Genomic DNA, 19,169 nt, shown 5'->3' on the forward strand with positions numbered 1-19,169 from the left:
ACTCTGCCTGGATGATTCTTTGAAACCTCACAATAAACACGTCATATTTAAGGACAATTACTTCCTGAATGATGAGATGCATAAATTGTTGTATGTGTGTTTGTAAGAGCTACATATTTCTTAGCGCTCCTCCAGGTGAGCTGCAGGTACGGCACATTGTCCTGCCTGTTCAGACTTGTCAGTACACTGGAAATGTTTTTCTGCTTTGTAGAGAGAGTGTCTGTGTTTCCCTGTGGGTGTGGCTGACCTGCCTCACCTGCATGTAAGAGACGCGTAACCTGAGCTGGAGGAAGGCGGCTGAGGGAAGTTAGTGTGAAACACAAATCACAGAAAAGGTTTTACTCCCGGTGGGAAGAAGCAAATCCATCTCTAAACAACAACACACACATCTTTATGTCTTTGCTGTAAGAAGGATCAGTATCCTCTTGGTGTTTGCATGAGTTTTGGTGTGACTTCAAAACAGTCATGATGCCGAGTTTAGGATCAAGGAAGAGGGACACTCTACCCAAAATGGATAAACAGACAGACGACCTTCCACAGGTAAGACATCAGTTTCTATTTAGACAAGAAGGCAAGACTCAAGCTGTCAGGTCTGTTAACAGCAAGATTCAAACTCCAATTAATTATCAAGAAGGTGCAAGATCAATGTTTGCCCAGATAACAGCTTACTGTATTTACCTCCAGAGAAAAACAGCTCTCTCACTTTCATTAACGTCAGAATGTGGATTCTCTGTCTCAGAGTCTCTCATGCATATTTTACTTCCTCAATTTAAACCTCACTTCTCTGCTGTAGTTTCCCACGAGGGACACGTATTTACTCAGAAATGTGACAGCCTGTGACTGATCTAAGGACGGCAGTATTCCTGTAATAGCTTGTTAAAGAGAGATAGAGATGTGGATTTTTATTTTGATGGTTCCTCTTTTAGATTCTGGTGAACTGAGGGTGATTTAGAATGCCTCTCTTATCCACAATCACACATATCTGGATGAACAGAAAGCAGAGGTGCAGATTTTTCAGCTCTATGAAAAGAATAAAGCAATAGATCATTTTTATTTATCAGTGCCAAATCTAAACAAAGGTTATCTCAGGACACTTCACAGAAAAGCAGACTGTACTGTAAGTTAGATTATTTATGAAATGGTAAATGGACTTGTACTTATATAGCTCTTTTCTAGTCTTTCTGACCACTCAAAGCGCTTTTACACTACTCGTCACATTCACCCATTCATACCCATTCACTCACTAATGGTAGAGGCTGCTACAGTAAGGGACCATCAGTGTTAGCATATCTCATTCGTTCACATTCACACACCTCTGAACAACAGAAGGAGCAATTCAGGGTTCAGTGTCTTGCTCAAGGACACTTGCTGGGATCGAACCGCCAACCTTCCGATTGATAGACAACAGACTCTACCCACTGAGCCACAGCCCACCTCATTTACAGAGACCCTATGTTCATCCATCATGAGCAAACACTGGGTAACATTTGCAACAATGGCAAGAAAAATCTCCTGTTTAGGTAGAAACCTCGAGCAGAACCAGACTTCTTGGTGTAACAGCCATCTGCATTGACCATATAATAATAAAATAATAAAATGGATTTATATAGCACCTTTCAAAACACCAAGGGTACCAATGCACACCAGCAGAATACAATGACATTAAGAGCATGGAAAAACATTAGGTGCAGGACTTGAGCTGTTAAAGGTGCAAGATACAATAAAATCAGGTTGTGCTGGAATCAAAATAAGAACAACAAGGGTTCACTATAATCCATCCATCCATCCATCCATCCATCCATCCATCCATCCATCCATCCATCCATCCATTTTCTTCCGCTTATCCGGGGTCGGGTCAGGGAGACAGGAGTCCAAGCAAATTGACCCAGACATCCCTCTCCCCAGCAACACTTTCCAGCTCCTCCTGGGGAATCCCAAAGCTATCCCAGACCAGGCGGGATATATAACTCCTCCACCAAATTCTGGGTCTCCCCCGGGGCCTTCTCCCAGTTGGACGTGCCCAGAACACCTCTAACAGGAAGCGTCTGGTAGGCATCCTTATCAGATGCCCGAACCACCTCAGCTGTCTCATTTCGACACAAAGGAGCAGCAGGGTTCACAATAAAACAAATTAAAATCTAATCTAACAGGCAATCAGCAAATTTACTCTACATGAGTCTGGTTCTGCTCGAGGTTTCTGCCTGTTGAACAGGAGATTTTTCTTACCACTGAGTCTTATACTGCTTGATAGGATTGGACTTATCCTGTATTGCATGTTGCACCTTAACTGTGTCACAGTGCATGTTATAATTTGTCTTTTGTCATCACCCTGGAATGACCCTGTTTCCACCTGTCATAATCACACCATGTCAACCTGTCACTTCTGCACACCCTGTCCTTACCTCCTGTGCAATTACACTAGCCATGTGTAACATTTTATATACCTCAAATTTTATACATTTTTAAACTTAATTTTAAATGTATTCTCTATTTGTACTCCATTTTTTCTACCCTTATTCTTGCATTACTCTTGCTACTATGTTTGTGTTGCTTCAACAACCGAATTTACCTCCCAGGGATCAATAAAGTATTAACTTATCTTATCTGTATTCATGTTGGATCAGTGTTAATAATACAACATAGAGTGCAGTCTACACCTGCTCTGTTTGTAAAGCGTCCTGACATTACTTTAAATGTCTTGGCACAGTTCTAGACTTCAAGCTCAGCGGCACATTTTAGAATTAGTGTACAACTCTATTGTTGAGTGTGTCCTAACTTTCCACCCTCCTGCCTGTTGAACTGTAGAAGTAAAAACAAACTTCCTAAGATTGCATCAATGTCAGATAAGATAGTGGGCAAACCACAAAAGCCTTTAACTCAATTGTTTACTGGCAGGGCGAGGAAGAAAGCACCGAGCATCTTAACAGATAATTCACTTCCTCCTTTCTGCCAGTTTGAGAAGAGACACAAAATGACTGATGAAGTTGAATCCCTGATATAACATGAACTGCTTTGAATGTGGAATTGTGCTGTCGTGCTTGATTGTGATTGCGTGAATGTTCTTGTGCCCACAGTGTGTGTCGGGAGAGCCTAAGACAAATTTCCACCCTGGTGGACGATAAAGATTTATTCTATTCTATTAATTGACGTTATATGAATAAAGATTGATTGATTAAAGGTGGGATGAAGTGAAGACAGAAAGAGAGAGAGGGATAGTGATGAAGAAATAGAGCAAACTGAGCTACAACAACAACAGATAATATAGACTTGTGTCTACAATGTCAATAATAGTGGATTCTGGTACTGCACTGCAAAAACTCAGAATCTTACCAAGTGAAGTTGACTCATTTTTAGTCAAAATGTCTTCTCCCACTTGATTTAAGATACATTTACTTAATAAGTAACATTTGAGCAAGATAGAGGGACTTGTTTTAAGACATCTTAAATGTCTTGCTAAGTCAAACAATCTTGAAATGATCTTGTTTTGAGTTGTAATTTAGAAGAAACAAGGTTTATTTTAAATTTCATACATTGTTCAAGCTGAGATCTTATTTGTAGAAGATGGATAATCTTGATTTAAGACAAACCCTTTACTTGATTTAAGTAAATGCATTTTATTGGAGAATCAATCAGAAAACAGCTCCATTGATAAAAGAAAGAAAGAAAGAAAAGTTGTTTTTTTAAGGGTGGGTTTCAGTTTTCAGACACTGTTTCTTCTAAATCAGATAAAAATATACATCCTCAAACTACATGCACACAATGAAACACCTCCTTTTGAGCATAGCTGGCTTATACTAAAAAACAACATGACTGAATATTAGTATATCCAGCTCACTATGAGAAGACATTATATCTCAAAATGCTCAAATTAAACTTTGTAATCTTATTTCAAGTACAAGATGGTCTTAAACCTAGAGAAGTGCCGCTTTCCTACAACTCAAATTAATGTGTTAGTGCAAAAATCTTTTTTTTGTGTGAAAAAATACTAATTGTTAGCATTCCTGTCTTATTCTGAGACACTAAGCTTTAAAATACTGGTAAAATATTGTTTAAAATAAGTTTTCTGCTAATTTTAAGATCACAGTTTTCTAAATATTACGTCTTATTTTAAGAAATCTTACCAAGCAAGTTTTCACTTGTTCTATTCGCAAATATTTTGCTTATTTCAAGGTAAAAGTATCTTGAAATAAGTTTTTTTTCCTAGTTTTTGGAGGGGCATTTTTTCCAGTGTGCTAGTCCTACAGAGGCCTCACGAGAGGTTTTAAAATGACCCTGAATGACTTCTTGATTGATTGTGGAACTCTAAATATGGGGACACTTACAAAGCATGTTACAGTAAATGTGATCCAAAATTCCTCACGTATGTTCAAATATGTATGAATAACTTTTACCTTGATGTTGTGCTTTCAGTTGAGCAATGAGATGCAGCTGAGCATCATGAACAGGGTGAAGAGTGGAGAGCTGTCCATTGAAGATGCTCTGAACCAGGCCAGGGAGGGCAGGAAGGAGCTGCTCAAACAGAGGAGCCTGCCTGAAGAGGTACATGAATTTTAAATCAGACTTGATCAGTATTGTGTTGACTGGAATCATGACATTCTCACTTTTACTGGAGTAAAATGGCAAACAGGATTATTGCTTTCTAGATATTTATGATTGATGATGAGAACAGGCATGCAAAACTTTTTTTTATAACAGAGGAAAGCTACCGTATCCCATGGAGCACCTAAGGGGACGTGTGCAGAAAATTTGAATATATACAGTAAGTGTAAAATAAATCATGCTCAATGGAAAGTTTCTCGTGATCATGCGACCTTATGGCTTGCACATGTGAAAGTTTCATGTGCCAACAGATACGTTTCGCGTGCCATGGGAGAAGTTTCCCACGCTCACACGAAACTTTCCTTTGAGCACGGAATAATTTCTAGTGAACATGAATACCGTTAAGCTCATCATGAGACAGAATGAAAGGAAGGGGTGGATTTCTCCCTTTCTTGTAAACACAAAATTTACTTGAAAGAGTCATCAACCAGCTTGAGGATAAGATAGTCTTTAATGTGACAGACCAAGGAAACCAAAACATAAAGATAAGAGATGCTTGTGGTGCTCTATGGAAATCAGTGGAGCTGTAGAATCAGATTACTACTCTCTGTGTTTCAGATTTTCATGCGTTCTCTGCTGATATGAGATGCTGATTACCGGTGATCACCAGCAATATCAATCAATCAATCAACCTTTATTTATACCCGAGAGATCATTGAGGGGCAACCCTCATTAAAAATGATATTGAGTCAGTTACAGTGACATTTAAAAAAAAGACACAAACAAGCAACAATGCATCAAGAGTAGCAAAGTCATCAAATGGGATAATTATTATTATTATTATTTATTTGGATATAAAAACAATTAAAATATCAAATGAAATAATAAAAGGAGGTGTTGAGGATTCACTATAAAAGCACTAAAAATAAGAAGGGCCGATGATACAAATGATACAATAAATATACACAGGTAAACCTAGCTAAAACAGTTGCAGAGCGGCGTTGAAAGGTTAAAAATTAAGATTCTGAATTGTCCAAAAGTTAAAAGTGCATTTAATTCAAGACGCTGCTGCAACTTGTTCCAGGAGTCAGGAGCAGAGAAACAAAAGGGAGTTTTTCCCACTTCTGACCGAACTCGAGGAACATGCAAAAGTAGCTGGTTTGAGGTGTGAGTCTGGGTATTTAAGAAGTTCAGTGAGGTATGGTGGTAATTGTCCTAAAACAGCTTTATAGATAAAAAGATTCCAGTGGATATTACATCTTTATCTAGTTTAAGACAAGACACTAACAGGCTATGATGTCCTCTGAAGCTTCATTGTTTTTGCTAGTGTATTTATAAATAAGCAAGATACAATGTGTGCAGAAAAACACCTGACTAGAGAACAGATAGGAGAATATAGACACAAACTAATTTGATTATTCCCTGGAAAGCAGGTGGAGACCAAAGACTGAGACAAAAGTGGAGGGAAATTTGTTCCTTCAGTCTCAAATCTGTACAGATGATAAACTAACCCATACTCAGTGGAGGTTCTAGACCATTTACTGGGGGGGCAGGCTGGGGCCAATGGTGTTGTCAGAGGGACACATTCAACCCTGACAAAAGAGACAGAGTAGGGTACTATATCAAAATGCAGACTGACAGCAGCTGTTAGACTGTTTACACTCAACATGAGTCCCTTAGCGCTCTTAGGGAATGGAACCAAGTGCCACACGCATGTGTTCTGGCTGTAACATTAGCGCGATACCTAAGCTTTTTTTATTGTATAATATTTGTTTGGTGTGGAGGGGGGGCCACAGGGGGGTCCAGGTTCAGTTTTACACAGGCACTAGCCCCTGTTTGCCCCTCCCCAGAACCGTCACTGCCCATACTGTCAGATGAATTCCAAAGTTGATAAGACGTCAGTGTTGCGTTTATAGCTTGGTTCTGCTGCCCAAAGTCAATTTTAAGTATAAGATCAAATTGTAAAATCTGTTCCAAAGACAAAAAACAACATCTTATCGCGTGAGCTGTGGGTTTGCTCTTCCCTCTTGGTAAAGGCTAGGTGAATGTTTGCCCTGATTCTGGCAGACATTCTACCCGTGTGACATTTAATCTATCTACAGATATCATTTTTTTGTGCGTGACCTTCCTCCAAACTCTGAAGCTTGAGGAAACCAATCTTATGAATCATGACCTACTTGTGTTCTCAGCCTCTTAAACACTGTTGAATTAAGAAGCTGTTCAGCCGGCTGGATTGGTTCTAAATAAATCTGTCAGACTTTTTCAATGTGCTGACTCTACTCCCCCAAAGGAATGTTCGACAGAGAAATAAGACAGAGGACAAAGACACTTCCTTAACATTGTTTAGAGCAGTTGTTCTCAAAGTGGGGTCCTGGGACCCCTGGGGGTCCACGAACCATAGCGTGGGGGTCTGTGAAATAATTTGAATACATTTCTAATAAATTATAAAATTGTGCTGTGTCATTACAAAACAGAATATACACCATTGTTATGATACCATTTGGTGGCTGGAAGGGATATGTGAGTCTTATTACTGTTAATTTTCTGAAAGCGTTTAAGATCAATTACTTGAAAAGTATAAATGCTGTCATGTTGAGTCCACAAGGAATGAAATGACCCTCTGTTTTAAAGTAAACAAGTGGTATTTACTTGATTCAAATTGAAGTGTTATCTGTTTATCACTATGGTACAGGTCTGAAGTATTTACATTGATACGTTTTACAATACAAATAGTTCCAAGGGCATCTAAGAGTGCAAATGGTAGTAAGCATGTGCTTTAGTGATGGGAAGTTCGGCTCATTTCAGAGAGCCGGCTCTTTTAACTCGGCTCCCAAAGAAGAGCCGGCTCTTTCGACTCACGAACGGCTCTTAATTTAGGATCCTTTGTTGCCGTATATTTTACCTTAACTTTGCAAAAAATAATGGTTTGTGTTAAAAACTCTTTTACGTACAGTGTTTTTATGAGATGACTTATAATTGCCCAATTGTGTGCATTTATTCTGTTACAAAATCATTCTTACCCAACCCTAGGGTTAGGGTTAGGGGTAGGGTTATGATTAGGGTTATGATTAGGGTTATGATTAGGGTTAGGGTTAGGGCTAGGATTGGGTTGGGGTCAGGGTTATGATTAGGGTTAGGATTAGGGTTAGGATTAGGATTAGGATTGGGTTGGGGTCAGGGTTATGATTAGGGTTAGGATTAGGGTTAGGGTTAGGGTTAGGGTTAGGATTAGGGTTAGAGTTAGGGTTAGGATTAGGGTTAGGGTTAGGGTTAGGATTAGGGTTAGGGTTAGGGTTAGGGTTGGGATTAGGGTTAGGGTTAGGGTTACGGTTAGGGTTGGGGTTAGGGTTAGGGTTAGGGATAGGGTTAGGATTAGGGTTAGGGTTGGGATTAGGGTTAGGGTTAGGGTTAGGGTTAGGGATAGGGTTAGGATTAGGGTTAGGGTTGGGATTAGGGTTAGGGTTAGGGTTAGGATTAGGGTTAGGGTTAGGATTAGGGTTAGGGTTAGGGTTAGGGTTAGGGTTGGGATTAGGGTTAGGGTTAGGGTTAGGGTTGGGGTTAGGGTTAGGGTTAGGGATAGGTTTAGGATTAGGGTTAGGGTTGGGATTAGGGTTAGGGTTAGGGTTAGGGTTAGGATTAGGGTTAGGGTTAGGGTTAGGATTAGGGTTAGGGTTAGGTTTAGGGCTAGGGTTAGGGTTAGGGTTGGGATTAGGGTTAGGGTTAGGATTAGGGTTAGGGTTAGGGTTAGGATTAGGGTTAGGGTTAGGGTTAGGATTAGGATTAGGGTTAGGTTTAGGGCTAGGGTTAGGGTTAGGGTTGGGATTAGGGTTAGGGTTAGGATTAGGGTTAGGGTTAGGATTAGGGTTAGGGTTAGGGTTAGGATTAGGATTAGGGTTAGGATTAGGGTTAGGGTTAGGGTTAGGGTTAGGATTAGGGTTAGGGTTAGGGTTAGGATTAGGATTAGGGTTAGGGTTAGGGTTAGGATTAGGGTTAGGATTAGGGTTAGGGTTAGGGTTAGGGTTAGGGTTAGGATTAGGGTTAGGGTTAGGGTTAGGGTTAGGATTAGGGTTAGGGTTAGGGGTAGAACCAGAACCAGAACCAGAACCAGAACCACACCAAAAACCAGAACCAGAACCAAACTTAAGCAAACAGAACCAGAACCAAACTAAAGCAAACAGAACCAGAACCAAACTCAAGCATACAGAACCAGAACCGAGCCAGAACCGAGCCAGAACCGAGCAAGAACCGAACCGGAACCGAACCAAAACCGAACCAAACCAGAACCTAACCAGAACCTAACCAGAACCGAACCAGAACCGAACCGAACTAGAACCGAACCAGAACCGAACAGGAACCAAACCAGAACCAAACCCAAGCAAACAGAACCAGAACCAAACTCAAGCATACAGAACCAGAACCGAACCAGAACCGAACCAGAACCGAACCAGAACCAAACCGGAACCGAACCGGAACCGAACCGGAACCGAACCAGAACCGAACCGAAACCGAACCAGAACCGAACCGAACCAGAACCGAACCGGAACCGAACCGGAACCGAACCAAACCAGAACCGAACCAGAACCGAACTCAAGCAAACAGAACCAGAGCAAAACTCAAGCAAACAGAACCAAAACAGAACTCAAGCAAACAGAACCAGAACCAATCTCAGGCAAACAGAACCAGAACCAATCTCAAGCAAACAGAACCAGAACCAAACTCGAGCAAACATTATTAATGTCCTCAGGTTGGCATTGAGAAAAATCAGATGCCTCAGCTTGGATGGGCTGATCTGATTTCTCCTCTCAGTAAGGATTTGCCCGGTCTTTGAGAAGAACCCTAACCCTAACCCTCTCAGAAGGAACAGATCAAGCCACCATACACAGCCTCCCCTCCATCAACTGTACCCTATATCCTCAAATGTGATTGGCCGCATGGCCGCCATGCTGACCAATCAAAACAAGTGAGCAGAGCAGGGGCTGAACACTTTGAGAGCTAAGCAGCGAAAGGAAAAAACTGGGAGCTGTCTCTCTCTCGATGCGAGCCGGCTCTTCTGATTCACTATAAAGCATCGGCTCTCAGAGCCGCAGCTTTTGATCATGACACATCACTAAAAAAGTTTGAGAACCCCTGGTTTAGAGGTGTTTTCCCTTTAAGTATTCACATGTATCACTTGGGGTTTTCTGCTTGTTGTTGCAGGAACAAGAATCCTCTCAGTACAACTTCAGTGTCTACAAACATGGCCGCTACAGGTGGCAGAAGCGGGTTCTTCAGGTAAGTTCAAATAATACAAAACACACCCAAAGATTAAGAGCCCATGAAGATGTAGGCTAGCAGCTCTGTGAGGCTGATCTCCACTACGGTGGCCCTGAAGGACAAAACAAAGTTGGAGACAAATTTACATTTTGGAAAACATTTTTACATTTTATAAAACAAAATGACATCAGCAAAACACTTTTACCAAGACCAAAACAAATTTAAATTTAAGAAAACAAATTCACAAAAGGTCACCGTACAGGCACAGTTGTGCTTTCAAGGTCATCATGCTAGCAGATTTACAACACAACAGCAATGCTAACATGATATAAAGTACAGCATTTACCCTCTAGTCGCATGGTAGCATGCTAGTAGAAGCTAATATGTGCTGAACAAAAAGCTGTATTTGATGTGCAAAATACATCAAATATGTGGGATAATGAAAACCTGTCTGAATAAAATAAGCCAAGGTTATTAACACAATCATTTTTGAGGTACCTTTGCCTGGATCAGCCTGTTAGCATGGCTAAAAAATGAGAATGCATTAAAAATATATTCTAATATTGAATAGAACCATTGTGTCTGTCTTGAATAAACAGTATGTGTAATTTAAACCCTCCTTTTATGATCCCACAGATTGATTTCACCACCAAAATGCTGTGCAGCATAGAAAGAGGCATCATCAAGCGACAACTTCTCTTCTCCAAAGTGAAGAGCTGTGATGATGGAGCCGGCACCAGGTTCACCATCTCCTTTAAAGGTCACCATGACTATGAAATGGAGGCCAACTCAATGGAGGACAAGCACAAGGTGAATTTGATTTGCCTGTCATGAATCTTTAAATCATTTGTGCAGAGAAGGAAAGACTGTTGTTGTATTCCTTTGTTTCTGTTTTGTTATCGATGCTATCACCAGGATGTTTTTAATGCTCGTGATTCTGTTTTCAGATGATGGAGCTGGTGAGTCGGATCATTTATGGAAACATATACAGGCATCCAGGGGAGGGCAGTGTGCAGAAAAGTCAGCAGCCTCAAGAACCAGAGAGCATCAGGGAAGGCGTCTTGTTGCTGCACAGGGGCGGCCTGGCATCGTTCAGATGGGTGAAGTACGTACATCCCATATCAATGTTAAGCTGCAATGCAATGAGTGAGGACTGAACTTTTATGACAAGGATGTCAATTCCTTTTGAAATCAATACAAAGGCCTCAAAGGGATAGTTTGGGTATTTTGGAGTGGGGTTGTATGAAGTACCTCTGCTTCCTCTGCTCTCTACTCTACAAAAATGCTCTCAAAATAACTCAAAAAATTGAAGTGAACCACCTCATATGTGTACAAGCAAGATCAGAACTTCACCGTCACCGTTGCAATGCACCATCTCTTGCTTACTGTCTCTTCTTCTGACCGCAGATCCAAACAGCTCACCTGATACCGAGCGCCGTATGCGTAGGTGCACAGGGTCGTTGAGACGCAGTGAGACTTAGTGCTGCTGAGGGAGGTGAAGGGCTGTCTGGTGTCAAAGTGAAGAGGTGGAAGGATTTACAAATAGCTTCCACTTGATCTGAATGTTTTTAAATGTAGGACACCCGTAAGTGGCTGAAGTACGTTATGCCTGTGACCCCCTTTCTGCGGCAGTGCAGCTTAGCTTCTGTGTAGGAACTCCAGCAAAACAGGAGTCATGCTGAAGTACCTCACACACCCCCACTACAACAAACCTGGTCTTCCCTTTATGCTCATTTCCCTAAATGTCCTAAAAAGGCCTTGCATTTAGCTTTTGTTCATCATCTATCTTCTTCCTCTTGCCCATATTTTCTGTGAATTTAAAGGTGACATATCACGCTTTTTTCATCAATATATATTGGTCTAAGAGGTCCCCAAAACATGTCTTTAAAGTTTATGCTCAAAAAAACACTTTGAAATCAGATTTTGGTCTGCCTGAAAAGCCCTCTTCTTCAGTCCTCCTCAGAACACTCTGTTTTCTCTCTGACCACGCCCCCTCAGGAAGTGGATGTGCCTCGGCTGTCCAGCACATTGATCTAATGTTTACATGTTGGCTGAATATACACGGCTGCTCAGAGATCACGTTACTTCAACCCTCTGAATCTGATCCTGACGGAGATGCGCCTGTAGCAGGACCTTTCTGAAGGATTGGTCACAGATTTAGTGTTTCTTGTTGTTTTATTTATCAGTATGTCGACGTGTGTCTTGGTACACAGCTACGAACATGTAGCTATGTGGCTATGCTAACTAGCGCTAGCACTTATCCATAATAAATAAAAATCATCCACTAGATCTTCAAATCTGCAGGCCTGGGGAGTAAAACCGACCTCTACATCAGGACTTTTCTGAAGGATTGGTCACAGATTTAGTGTTTCTTGTTGTTTTATTTATCAGTATGTCGACGTGTGTCTTGGTACACAGCTACAGCTACCGCTATGCACATGTAGCTATGTGGCTATGCTAATTAGCGCTAGCACTTATCCATGACAAAGAAAAATCATCCACTAGATCTTCAAATCTGCAGACGTGGGGAGTAAAACCGACCTCTGCCAGAAAGGCAGCGGGACCTTTTCTGAAGGATTGTTCACAGATTCTGTGTTTCTTGTTGTTTTATTTGTCAGTATGTCGACGTGTGTCTTGCTACACAGCTACAGCTACGACATGTAGCTATGTAGCTATGCTAACTAGCGCTAGCACTTATCCATGATAAATAAAAATCATCCACTAGATCTTCAAATCTGCAGGCCTGGGGAGTAAAACCGACCTTTGTGTTTATTGAGACAGCCTACAACTAGCATGCCTCCCTCCTAAGCTCCTTGTTAGCACACATTTGTGCAGGTAATGAAAAACGGAGGAGGGATTCAGTATTATTTTATGCAGTCTATGGGCTGAACAAGCTCTGAGCTCTGACTCCGTGACAGACCGGATATTGTTGTTACGTAACAAAAACACGGAAGTCTGAAACGGCTCGTTTCACACACATTTACAGAAAGGTGGAGAAATCAAAACAGGGGAAGAATGGATTTTTTTCATTCTCGGGGGGTTCGTAGACATGCCAGGGACACATATTTCAGGTAGAGAACCATTCAAAAGTCCATTTTGCATGATATGTCACCTTTAATATCAGTTTCCATTGCTATGCAGATGACACCCAGCTCTACCTGTCAATCATTTAATACTTTTCCATGAGTTGATGTTTAGTTTAGTTTTTTCCCTTTTGTTTCAGGCCTTGGTTCCTCCCTGTTTGTTCTGTATTCGTATCCTTTGTCTCCCTTGTGTGTTTAGTGATCCATGTCTCTTGTTGTATTTTCTTTTGTTTCATAGTCTCGTGTTTCCTGTTTTATTTTGTAGTTCTTGATCCCTGTCTTGATTCCTGTCCTTGTGTATTTCCCTCCCTTTTTGATGACCCTGATTAGTTTCACCTGTGTTCTGTGTTCTGTGTTCACACCTGTGTTAATCACTCTGTGTATTCAGTTCCTCTGTTTCCCCTGTACTGGGTTGGATCATTCTGCCACGGTGGGGAAAAATGGAGGTCGGAGTGCAGATAAAAATAAAAGGTTTTAATAAACAAATGTAAAAAAGAGGAACAAACAAAACTTACTTAAAATGTCCAAAAACTAAATCCAAAAGGAAACACTGGGAAAACACAGGGAAAAGAAACACACAGAGAACACAGGAGAGACGAACAATGATCCAACACAGGACAAGGGAAACAGAGGAACTAAATACACAGAGTGATTAACACAGGTGTGAACACAGGACACAGGTGAAACTAATCAGGGTAATCAAAAAGGAGGGAAACACAAGACAAGACTAAGAAACAAAAGAAATACAACAAGAGACATGGATCACTAAAAACACAAGGGAGACAAAGGATAACTAATACAGAATAAACACAGGGTAAAAACTAAACTAAATATCAACTCATGACATATTTACACTGTTTCAAGTCTTGTTGATTTTATCGACTCATTTTTAAATAATTGTCCTTTCTTTTTATTATAAAGCACTAAAATAGCAATGCAAAATAGCATAGGCGTTGCTAGCCCATTTTTTGGGGGGTTGCTGAAGCCTCTCTAAATTGAATCCCAGCACCCCTAAAATTTGAGAGATTTTAATTTTTTTTACTGTGTGTCCTTTTTAACAAGCTACAAAAGTTTCAAAACCATACAGTACTTGGTTGAAATGTGATATTTTCACAACAAAAATACAGCAGCTCCACTGTGTTTTACATGTTGTGCTTTGCATTTCAAATGAAAGTCCAAAAAATAACTCCAATGTCAATTTTTTGGTATTTTTGGTACTCACTATAGGGGGCTGGTTTACTCCAGAAACATACATACTGTTTATGTATATGTTGTGGAGCTGCTGTATCAAAATGAGTTGTCTTTCCCCAGAAATTAGGGTTACCATATGTTTCTTTTATGATTCCAATCCATTTCTCTTTTGCTGTGGCTCAACATTTAAATAACTTTTATCAGATTTGATGGTTTAGTCGCAGACTTTCCCAAAAAGTGTTAGACTTTTCTTTCACAAATATGGGAATGAAATTGCATAAAAATGTACAAAACAGTGAAATTTATCTTGCACGGCTCAGCACCCCTAAACATCGGATCCTAGAATCACCCCTGCAAAATAGTAATAAGATAATACAAATTAAAGAATTAAAAATAAATTAAACAATAAATATAAAATAGCAAATTAAAATAAGTTATAAAAAAGCCTACAAAAAAAGTGGCTCTGGCCCACCAAGAGTCCTTTTATTGTGTTAAATAGTTTGTAATTCAGTCTACTTATTTGTTAGCGTCCACTTGAGATCTTAATATTTAATCCTCCATGTTTAATTTATTGGTGGACTTTATATTGGTCTCCAAACTTAGGGTAAAACTAGGTTTCCTTTACAGGAATAAATCCTGTTTCTCCCTCAGAGCGAGGAAACTTTTAGTCTCTGCAACATTCTTGCCTCTTTTTGGTGATGTTTTGTACTTGGGAGCCTCGGCTAAATGTTTGTTGTCTTTAAATAGTGTATATCACTGCGCGCTGAGGTTTGTCACGGGTTGCAAACCCCTCACTCACCACTGTGAGCTTTACGTCAGAGCTGACTGGCCATCCCTGAGTGTGCGCAGGCACACACATTGGCTTCGTCTAATTTACAAATGTCTACTTGGCTTGGTCCCAATGGATTTATGTGTTTATCTTCAGAGATCAGGAAGTCACTATGCCTTGTGCTCCTGCGACACTTTGCGGATGTGTGTTCCCCGTGTTCGAACAGAGTTTGGTAAGAGAGCGTTCAGTTTTGCTACTCCTACTGCTTGGAATAAACTCCAGAAGGACTTGAATCTGTCGGATCTCATCTCTCTGGACACCTTTAAGTCTATCTTACATGAAAGACAGACCCCAGAACAGTGCCTGTGTTTTTAAATGCTGTTTTGTAATCACAAACTGCACTTTACTTGAAAATAAGTTGCACTTTTGAATTATTATTGTTTGCTTCTACATACTGTCTGCATATATGTTCCATGTTGTTGAGTTGGGCCATTTATTCTTGATCTCAATGGGACTTATCTGGTTAAATAAAGGTTAAATAAAAAAATAAAAAATAAATATTGCTGTTTTTTATGCCAATGCTGCCCCAAACCACTTTACTTCTGTGGGTGAATAAAGTTGTTTGATTGATTGGCTGAAAAAGTTAGACAGTTAGAGATAGCTCATTGAAATCATTGAACAGTGTGTTTAGTACAAAGATGTAGTTTGTAATGGAGACACGGCTTGGCACCTGGTAAATTATCCATTTATCCTTTTTCTTTCCCTCTTTTTCCTTCAGGTACGAGGTCAAGCTCCACCCAGGTCAGCTAACTCTGGTCCCTTTAAAGCGTCGAGTCCCTGCTGACGCTGAGGTGACATCATGGGTGCCTCGATCCACCGTCATCCACCTGTCAGACGGAGACACCAGCGTGCAGAAACCTCCCAGCCCTGACACGTTCACTCTGATCACACACAAAAATGAATACCAGTGAGTGATGACTCTCCCTGTGTGTGTCATTTCACTCTGCAGTCTCTGTGATATGTGTGTTTCACTATTATGATGCAGCTTTGTTTGAGTGAAGTCATAAAATATAGACCTAGTGTGGCGTATCTCAGCTGTAAGGGAAGTTAAGTTTTGTGGATTTATTACAGGTTCAAGATTCCTCTACAAGATCGAACATCGGCCCCCGGTGCAATCCAGCGGGAGCGAGATTCATGGGTCAAGGCCATCGACAAACTGTGCAATGGCTGGAAGAGGAGGTCCATGGGTGAGCACATGTTTGTGGCGAAGAACATCCTAAGGAACATCAGCATAACCGAAGATGCAGAGGATGGAGAGGATGGAGAGGATGCAGAGGATGCAGAGGACACGGAGACAGAGCTGGAGCCGAGTGGTGGAAGTTTCACTCATCCTCCAGATGATAATAAAAATGCAGATCCTTCTTCAAGTGCTGGGGATCATTTATCAGCAGGGGACACGAGTCAAAGCCGTCCCTCAGCCGATTATACAAAGCCGGTTCCTAAACCTCGCAACCCGATGAAGACTCCATCTCAACTTATCGAGCCTGAAAATTCACCTCCTGTGCCATCGCCGACCTCTCCTGGTGTCGTCGGCTTATCTTCGCCCACCCGAACTCCACCCTCGCCTTTACCAACTGTCCCCACATCACCCTCCGCAGCCCCAGAGTCTCATGAACCACGCTCTCCAGTTGTAAAAATCCCTCGACCTTTTTTCATCCCTGCCCCCCCTCCTTTACCCTTCAAATTCAAGTTGGACTCAAAGAAGCCCCGCACCAAGGCCTTCCACTGGGACGTGATGGGCTCAGATAAGGTAACACTTCACTTTTTCACCCCAAAAATGATTCATCAGAAATCACTAAATGTTCACAGTAAGGGATAAATCTCACAAAAGGTGTGAGTCAGTGTGAAGTGTGCAGGAAAAAGCAAACAGAAAAGGTCAGCTTGGTTTCACTTCATTATTCCTCATACCGCCTCATTGTTTGGGATTATTCTCTGTTTCTCTCGGTCCCCCAGTGCTTCTCCCTCCTAATGCAACCATTGATTTCCTCTTAATATGGCCTTGTATGAGATCTAAATTAATTTGTTTCTTTTGCAGATTGCAAAATCATTTTGGATACAAGGAGGCGCCAAGAGGGTTGAAATCGACACGTCTCGCCTATTTGAGCAATTTGCTGTTAAAGATCTGGGATCGTTTAGCATGCCTGAGCAGAGCAACACGCAGCAAATCATCCTTAATGCGAAGATCGCACACAACTTCAGTGAGTAAACACGACTCTGAGTGTGTTTTTATGAGTGCTGAGGTGGAGTTCTGTGGAAATATTCAGCCTGTAGCAAATCATTTTCAGCATTTCATGTTGGAGATTGGATTTTCTCAGCCAAATAATAAGTGCAATATCTCAGTTGTAATAAAAAGGTGTTCTTCTGAGCTTATTCCTGAAGTGAATTAGAAGCTGTGGTGTGAAGTAAAACCCACTCTTTCCTCCACCACAAGAGGGAAGCAGCACATTGAAAGAGGAAGCAGGAAGTGTGCAGGAGTAGAGTTCATGTCAGAGCCTTTAATTTTCATAAATTAGATTTTAACAGCCCGATTAAGAGGAAGCTGAGCTGTGATGTCTTTTAGGGAGAGCCTTTAAATGCCGCCACGCTGCTCTTTAACACTGACTCACTGTAATGATTGCTATTAGACACACAGACAGATGTTCCTCTGTTCTGCCAGCAGGGGGCAGTGTGTCCCCAACCCTGCTGCGTAAGAACTGCCCAAACAATCTGCAGAGCTATTGTGAAGAGGAACATATTCTATATCTCGTCTAATGGCTTTTCACTTTTGATTAACGAGGGTACGTGGTTTGTATATTTCAAGAGACCAGCCAGGGGAGAACATTTCAGATGCTGAAACAGACACACACACATTAACAGACACACACACACTTGGAGTTGGAGGTGATACAGATGTGGTGGAGTCGAGCTGCTAACAGGAATCAGTGTGAGTGTGCAGACTGGCAACATAATTAGAGTTCACATGTTCATAAAATATAGATTCAGGATGTGAGCGACAAAGACAGCAATTTCCTGTCCTGATATAGAAACACAGCGGCAGTCAGAGTTTCAGCTCTTCCCTGACCTGGAAACTTTGGTCGTGTGAGGAGCAGAGGAGGAGTGATGACAGCCTGCAGGCAACCCCGGGCTGAGCATCTTCCTGCTGATTCAGAGAGATTTAACTGTTTGAAGAAGAAGTAACGTACTCTGTGTCCCATTTTGGTCCTTAAACACTAACACAGAGAGTGACATTTCTGCTCAGATAGTCAGACCCTTTACTGAACCACACTGTAAAAGAAAGACTCATCATTGCAAAGAAATGCTTCAATGGAAACATCACTCAAACTCTCAAAGTCAAACACGACTTTGGAGCTATTTCAGTCACATATCCATCGCTCTATTTGTCACCTACTCACTGTTTTCAGGACAAACAATGACAACAACAACTCACTTTTTTTGTCAGTATTCATAATTAAGTGTCTAGTTTTATCATTTCAAGGGAAAAAAATGTGCCTGCTCATCCTGCACATTGAGTGAATATTAAATCTGTCCAATGAAACTGCTCTAGATTTTTACGTCCCTCCTCCATGATGCACAGGAGTGAAGCTAGCAGTGTTTAATTATTATTATTATTATTATTACTATTATTATTACTACTACTACTACTACTACTATTATTATTATTATTATTATTATTATTATTATTATTGTATTTCTAGTATCATAATTTTTTAAAACCATATAAAAATAAATTAAATACATGTATTATTATTATTATTATTATTATTATTATTATTGTATTTTTAGTGTCATAATTTTTTAAAACCATCTAAAAATAAATTTAATACATGTATTATTATTATTATTATTATTATTATTATTTATTTATTTATTTATTTATTTTTTTAAATTTGTATTATTATTTTTTATAATTTATATAAATAAAATATAAATTAAATACATGTATTATTATTTGCATTTGATATTTATTATAGTGTGTTTGAATATTCCCACTTACAGCCCTATTGGCTACTGTAGAAGCCAATCAATAATCAATACAATACCGTCCCTAGCTGAACGTATTAAAAGGGAACATTAAAATAAGATTTTAAAAGCACGATGTTTTTCTTATCAGGGGAACCTTGAGCAGAGAAATAAGATTCGATAACACATTAAACTGCTAAAGCACTTAAAGCTCCTGTGAGGAGTTTTTAACTGGTTATGAAACAGACTGAAGTTATCAATGAAGCTTCTTTATGACCTACAAAAGCAAACAAGACCATTAAACAAAACAATTT

General features: G+C 40.4%; 1 protein-coding gene across 1 annotated transcript in view; it reads left to right on the forward strand.

The window, feature by feature from the left end:
- The first annotated feature begins 468 nt into the window (after window positions 1-468).
- Window positions 469-19,169, forward strand: part of LOC117820938 (formin-like protein 13) — a 96,430-nt gene continuing 77,729 nt past the window's right edge. Inside the window, exons 1-8 of the mRNA XM_034694892.1 lie at window positions 469-540; window positions 4,411-4,539; window positions 9,736-9,810; window positions 10,429-10,602; window positions 10,740-10,897; window positions 15,614-15,802; window positions 15,967-16,645; window positions 16,931-17,093. Of these exons, the coding sequence (XP_034550783.1) occupies window positions 469-540; window positions 4,411-4,539; window positions 9,736-9,810; window positions 10,429-10,602; window positions 10,740-10,897; window positions 15,614-15,802; window positions 15,967-16,645; window positions 16,931-17,093 (1,639 nt within the window). The remainder of the gene's footprint in view (window positions 541-4,410; window positions 4,540-9,735; window positions 9,811-10,428; window positions 10,603-10,739; window positions 10,898-15,613; window positions 15,803-15,966; window positions 16,646-16,930; window positions 17,094-19,169) is intronic.

This window comes from Notolabrus celidotus, chromosome 11, assembly GCF_009762535.1.
Source record: "Notolabrus celidotus isolate fNotCel1 chromosome 11, fNotCel1.pri, whole genome shotgun sequence".
Classification (NCBI taxonomy): Eukaryota; Metazoa; Chordata; class Actinopteri; order Labriformes; family Labridae; genus Notolabrus; species Notolabrus celidotus.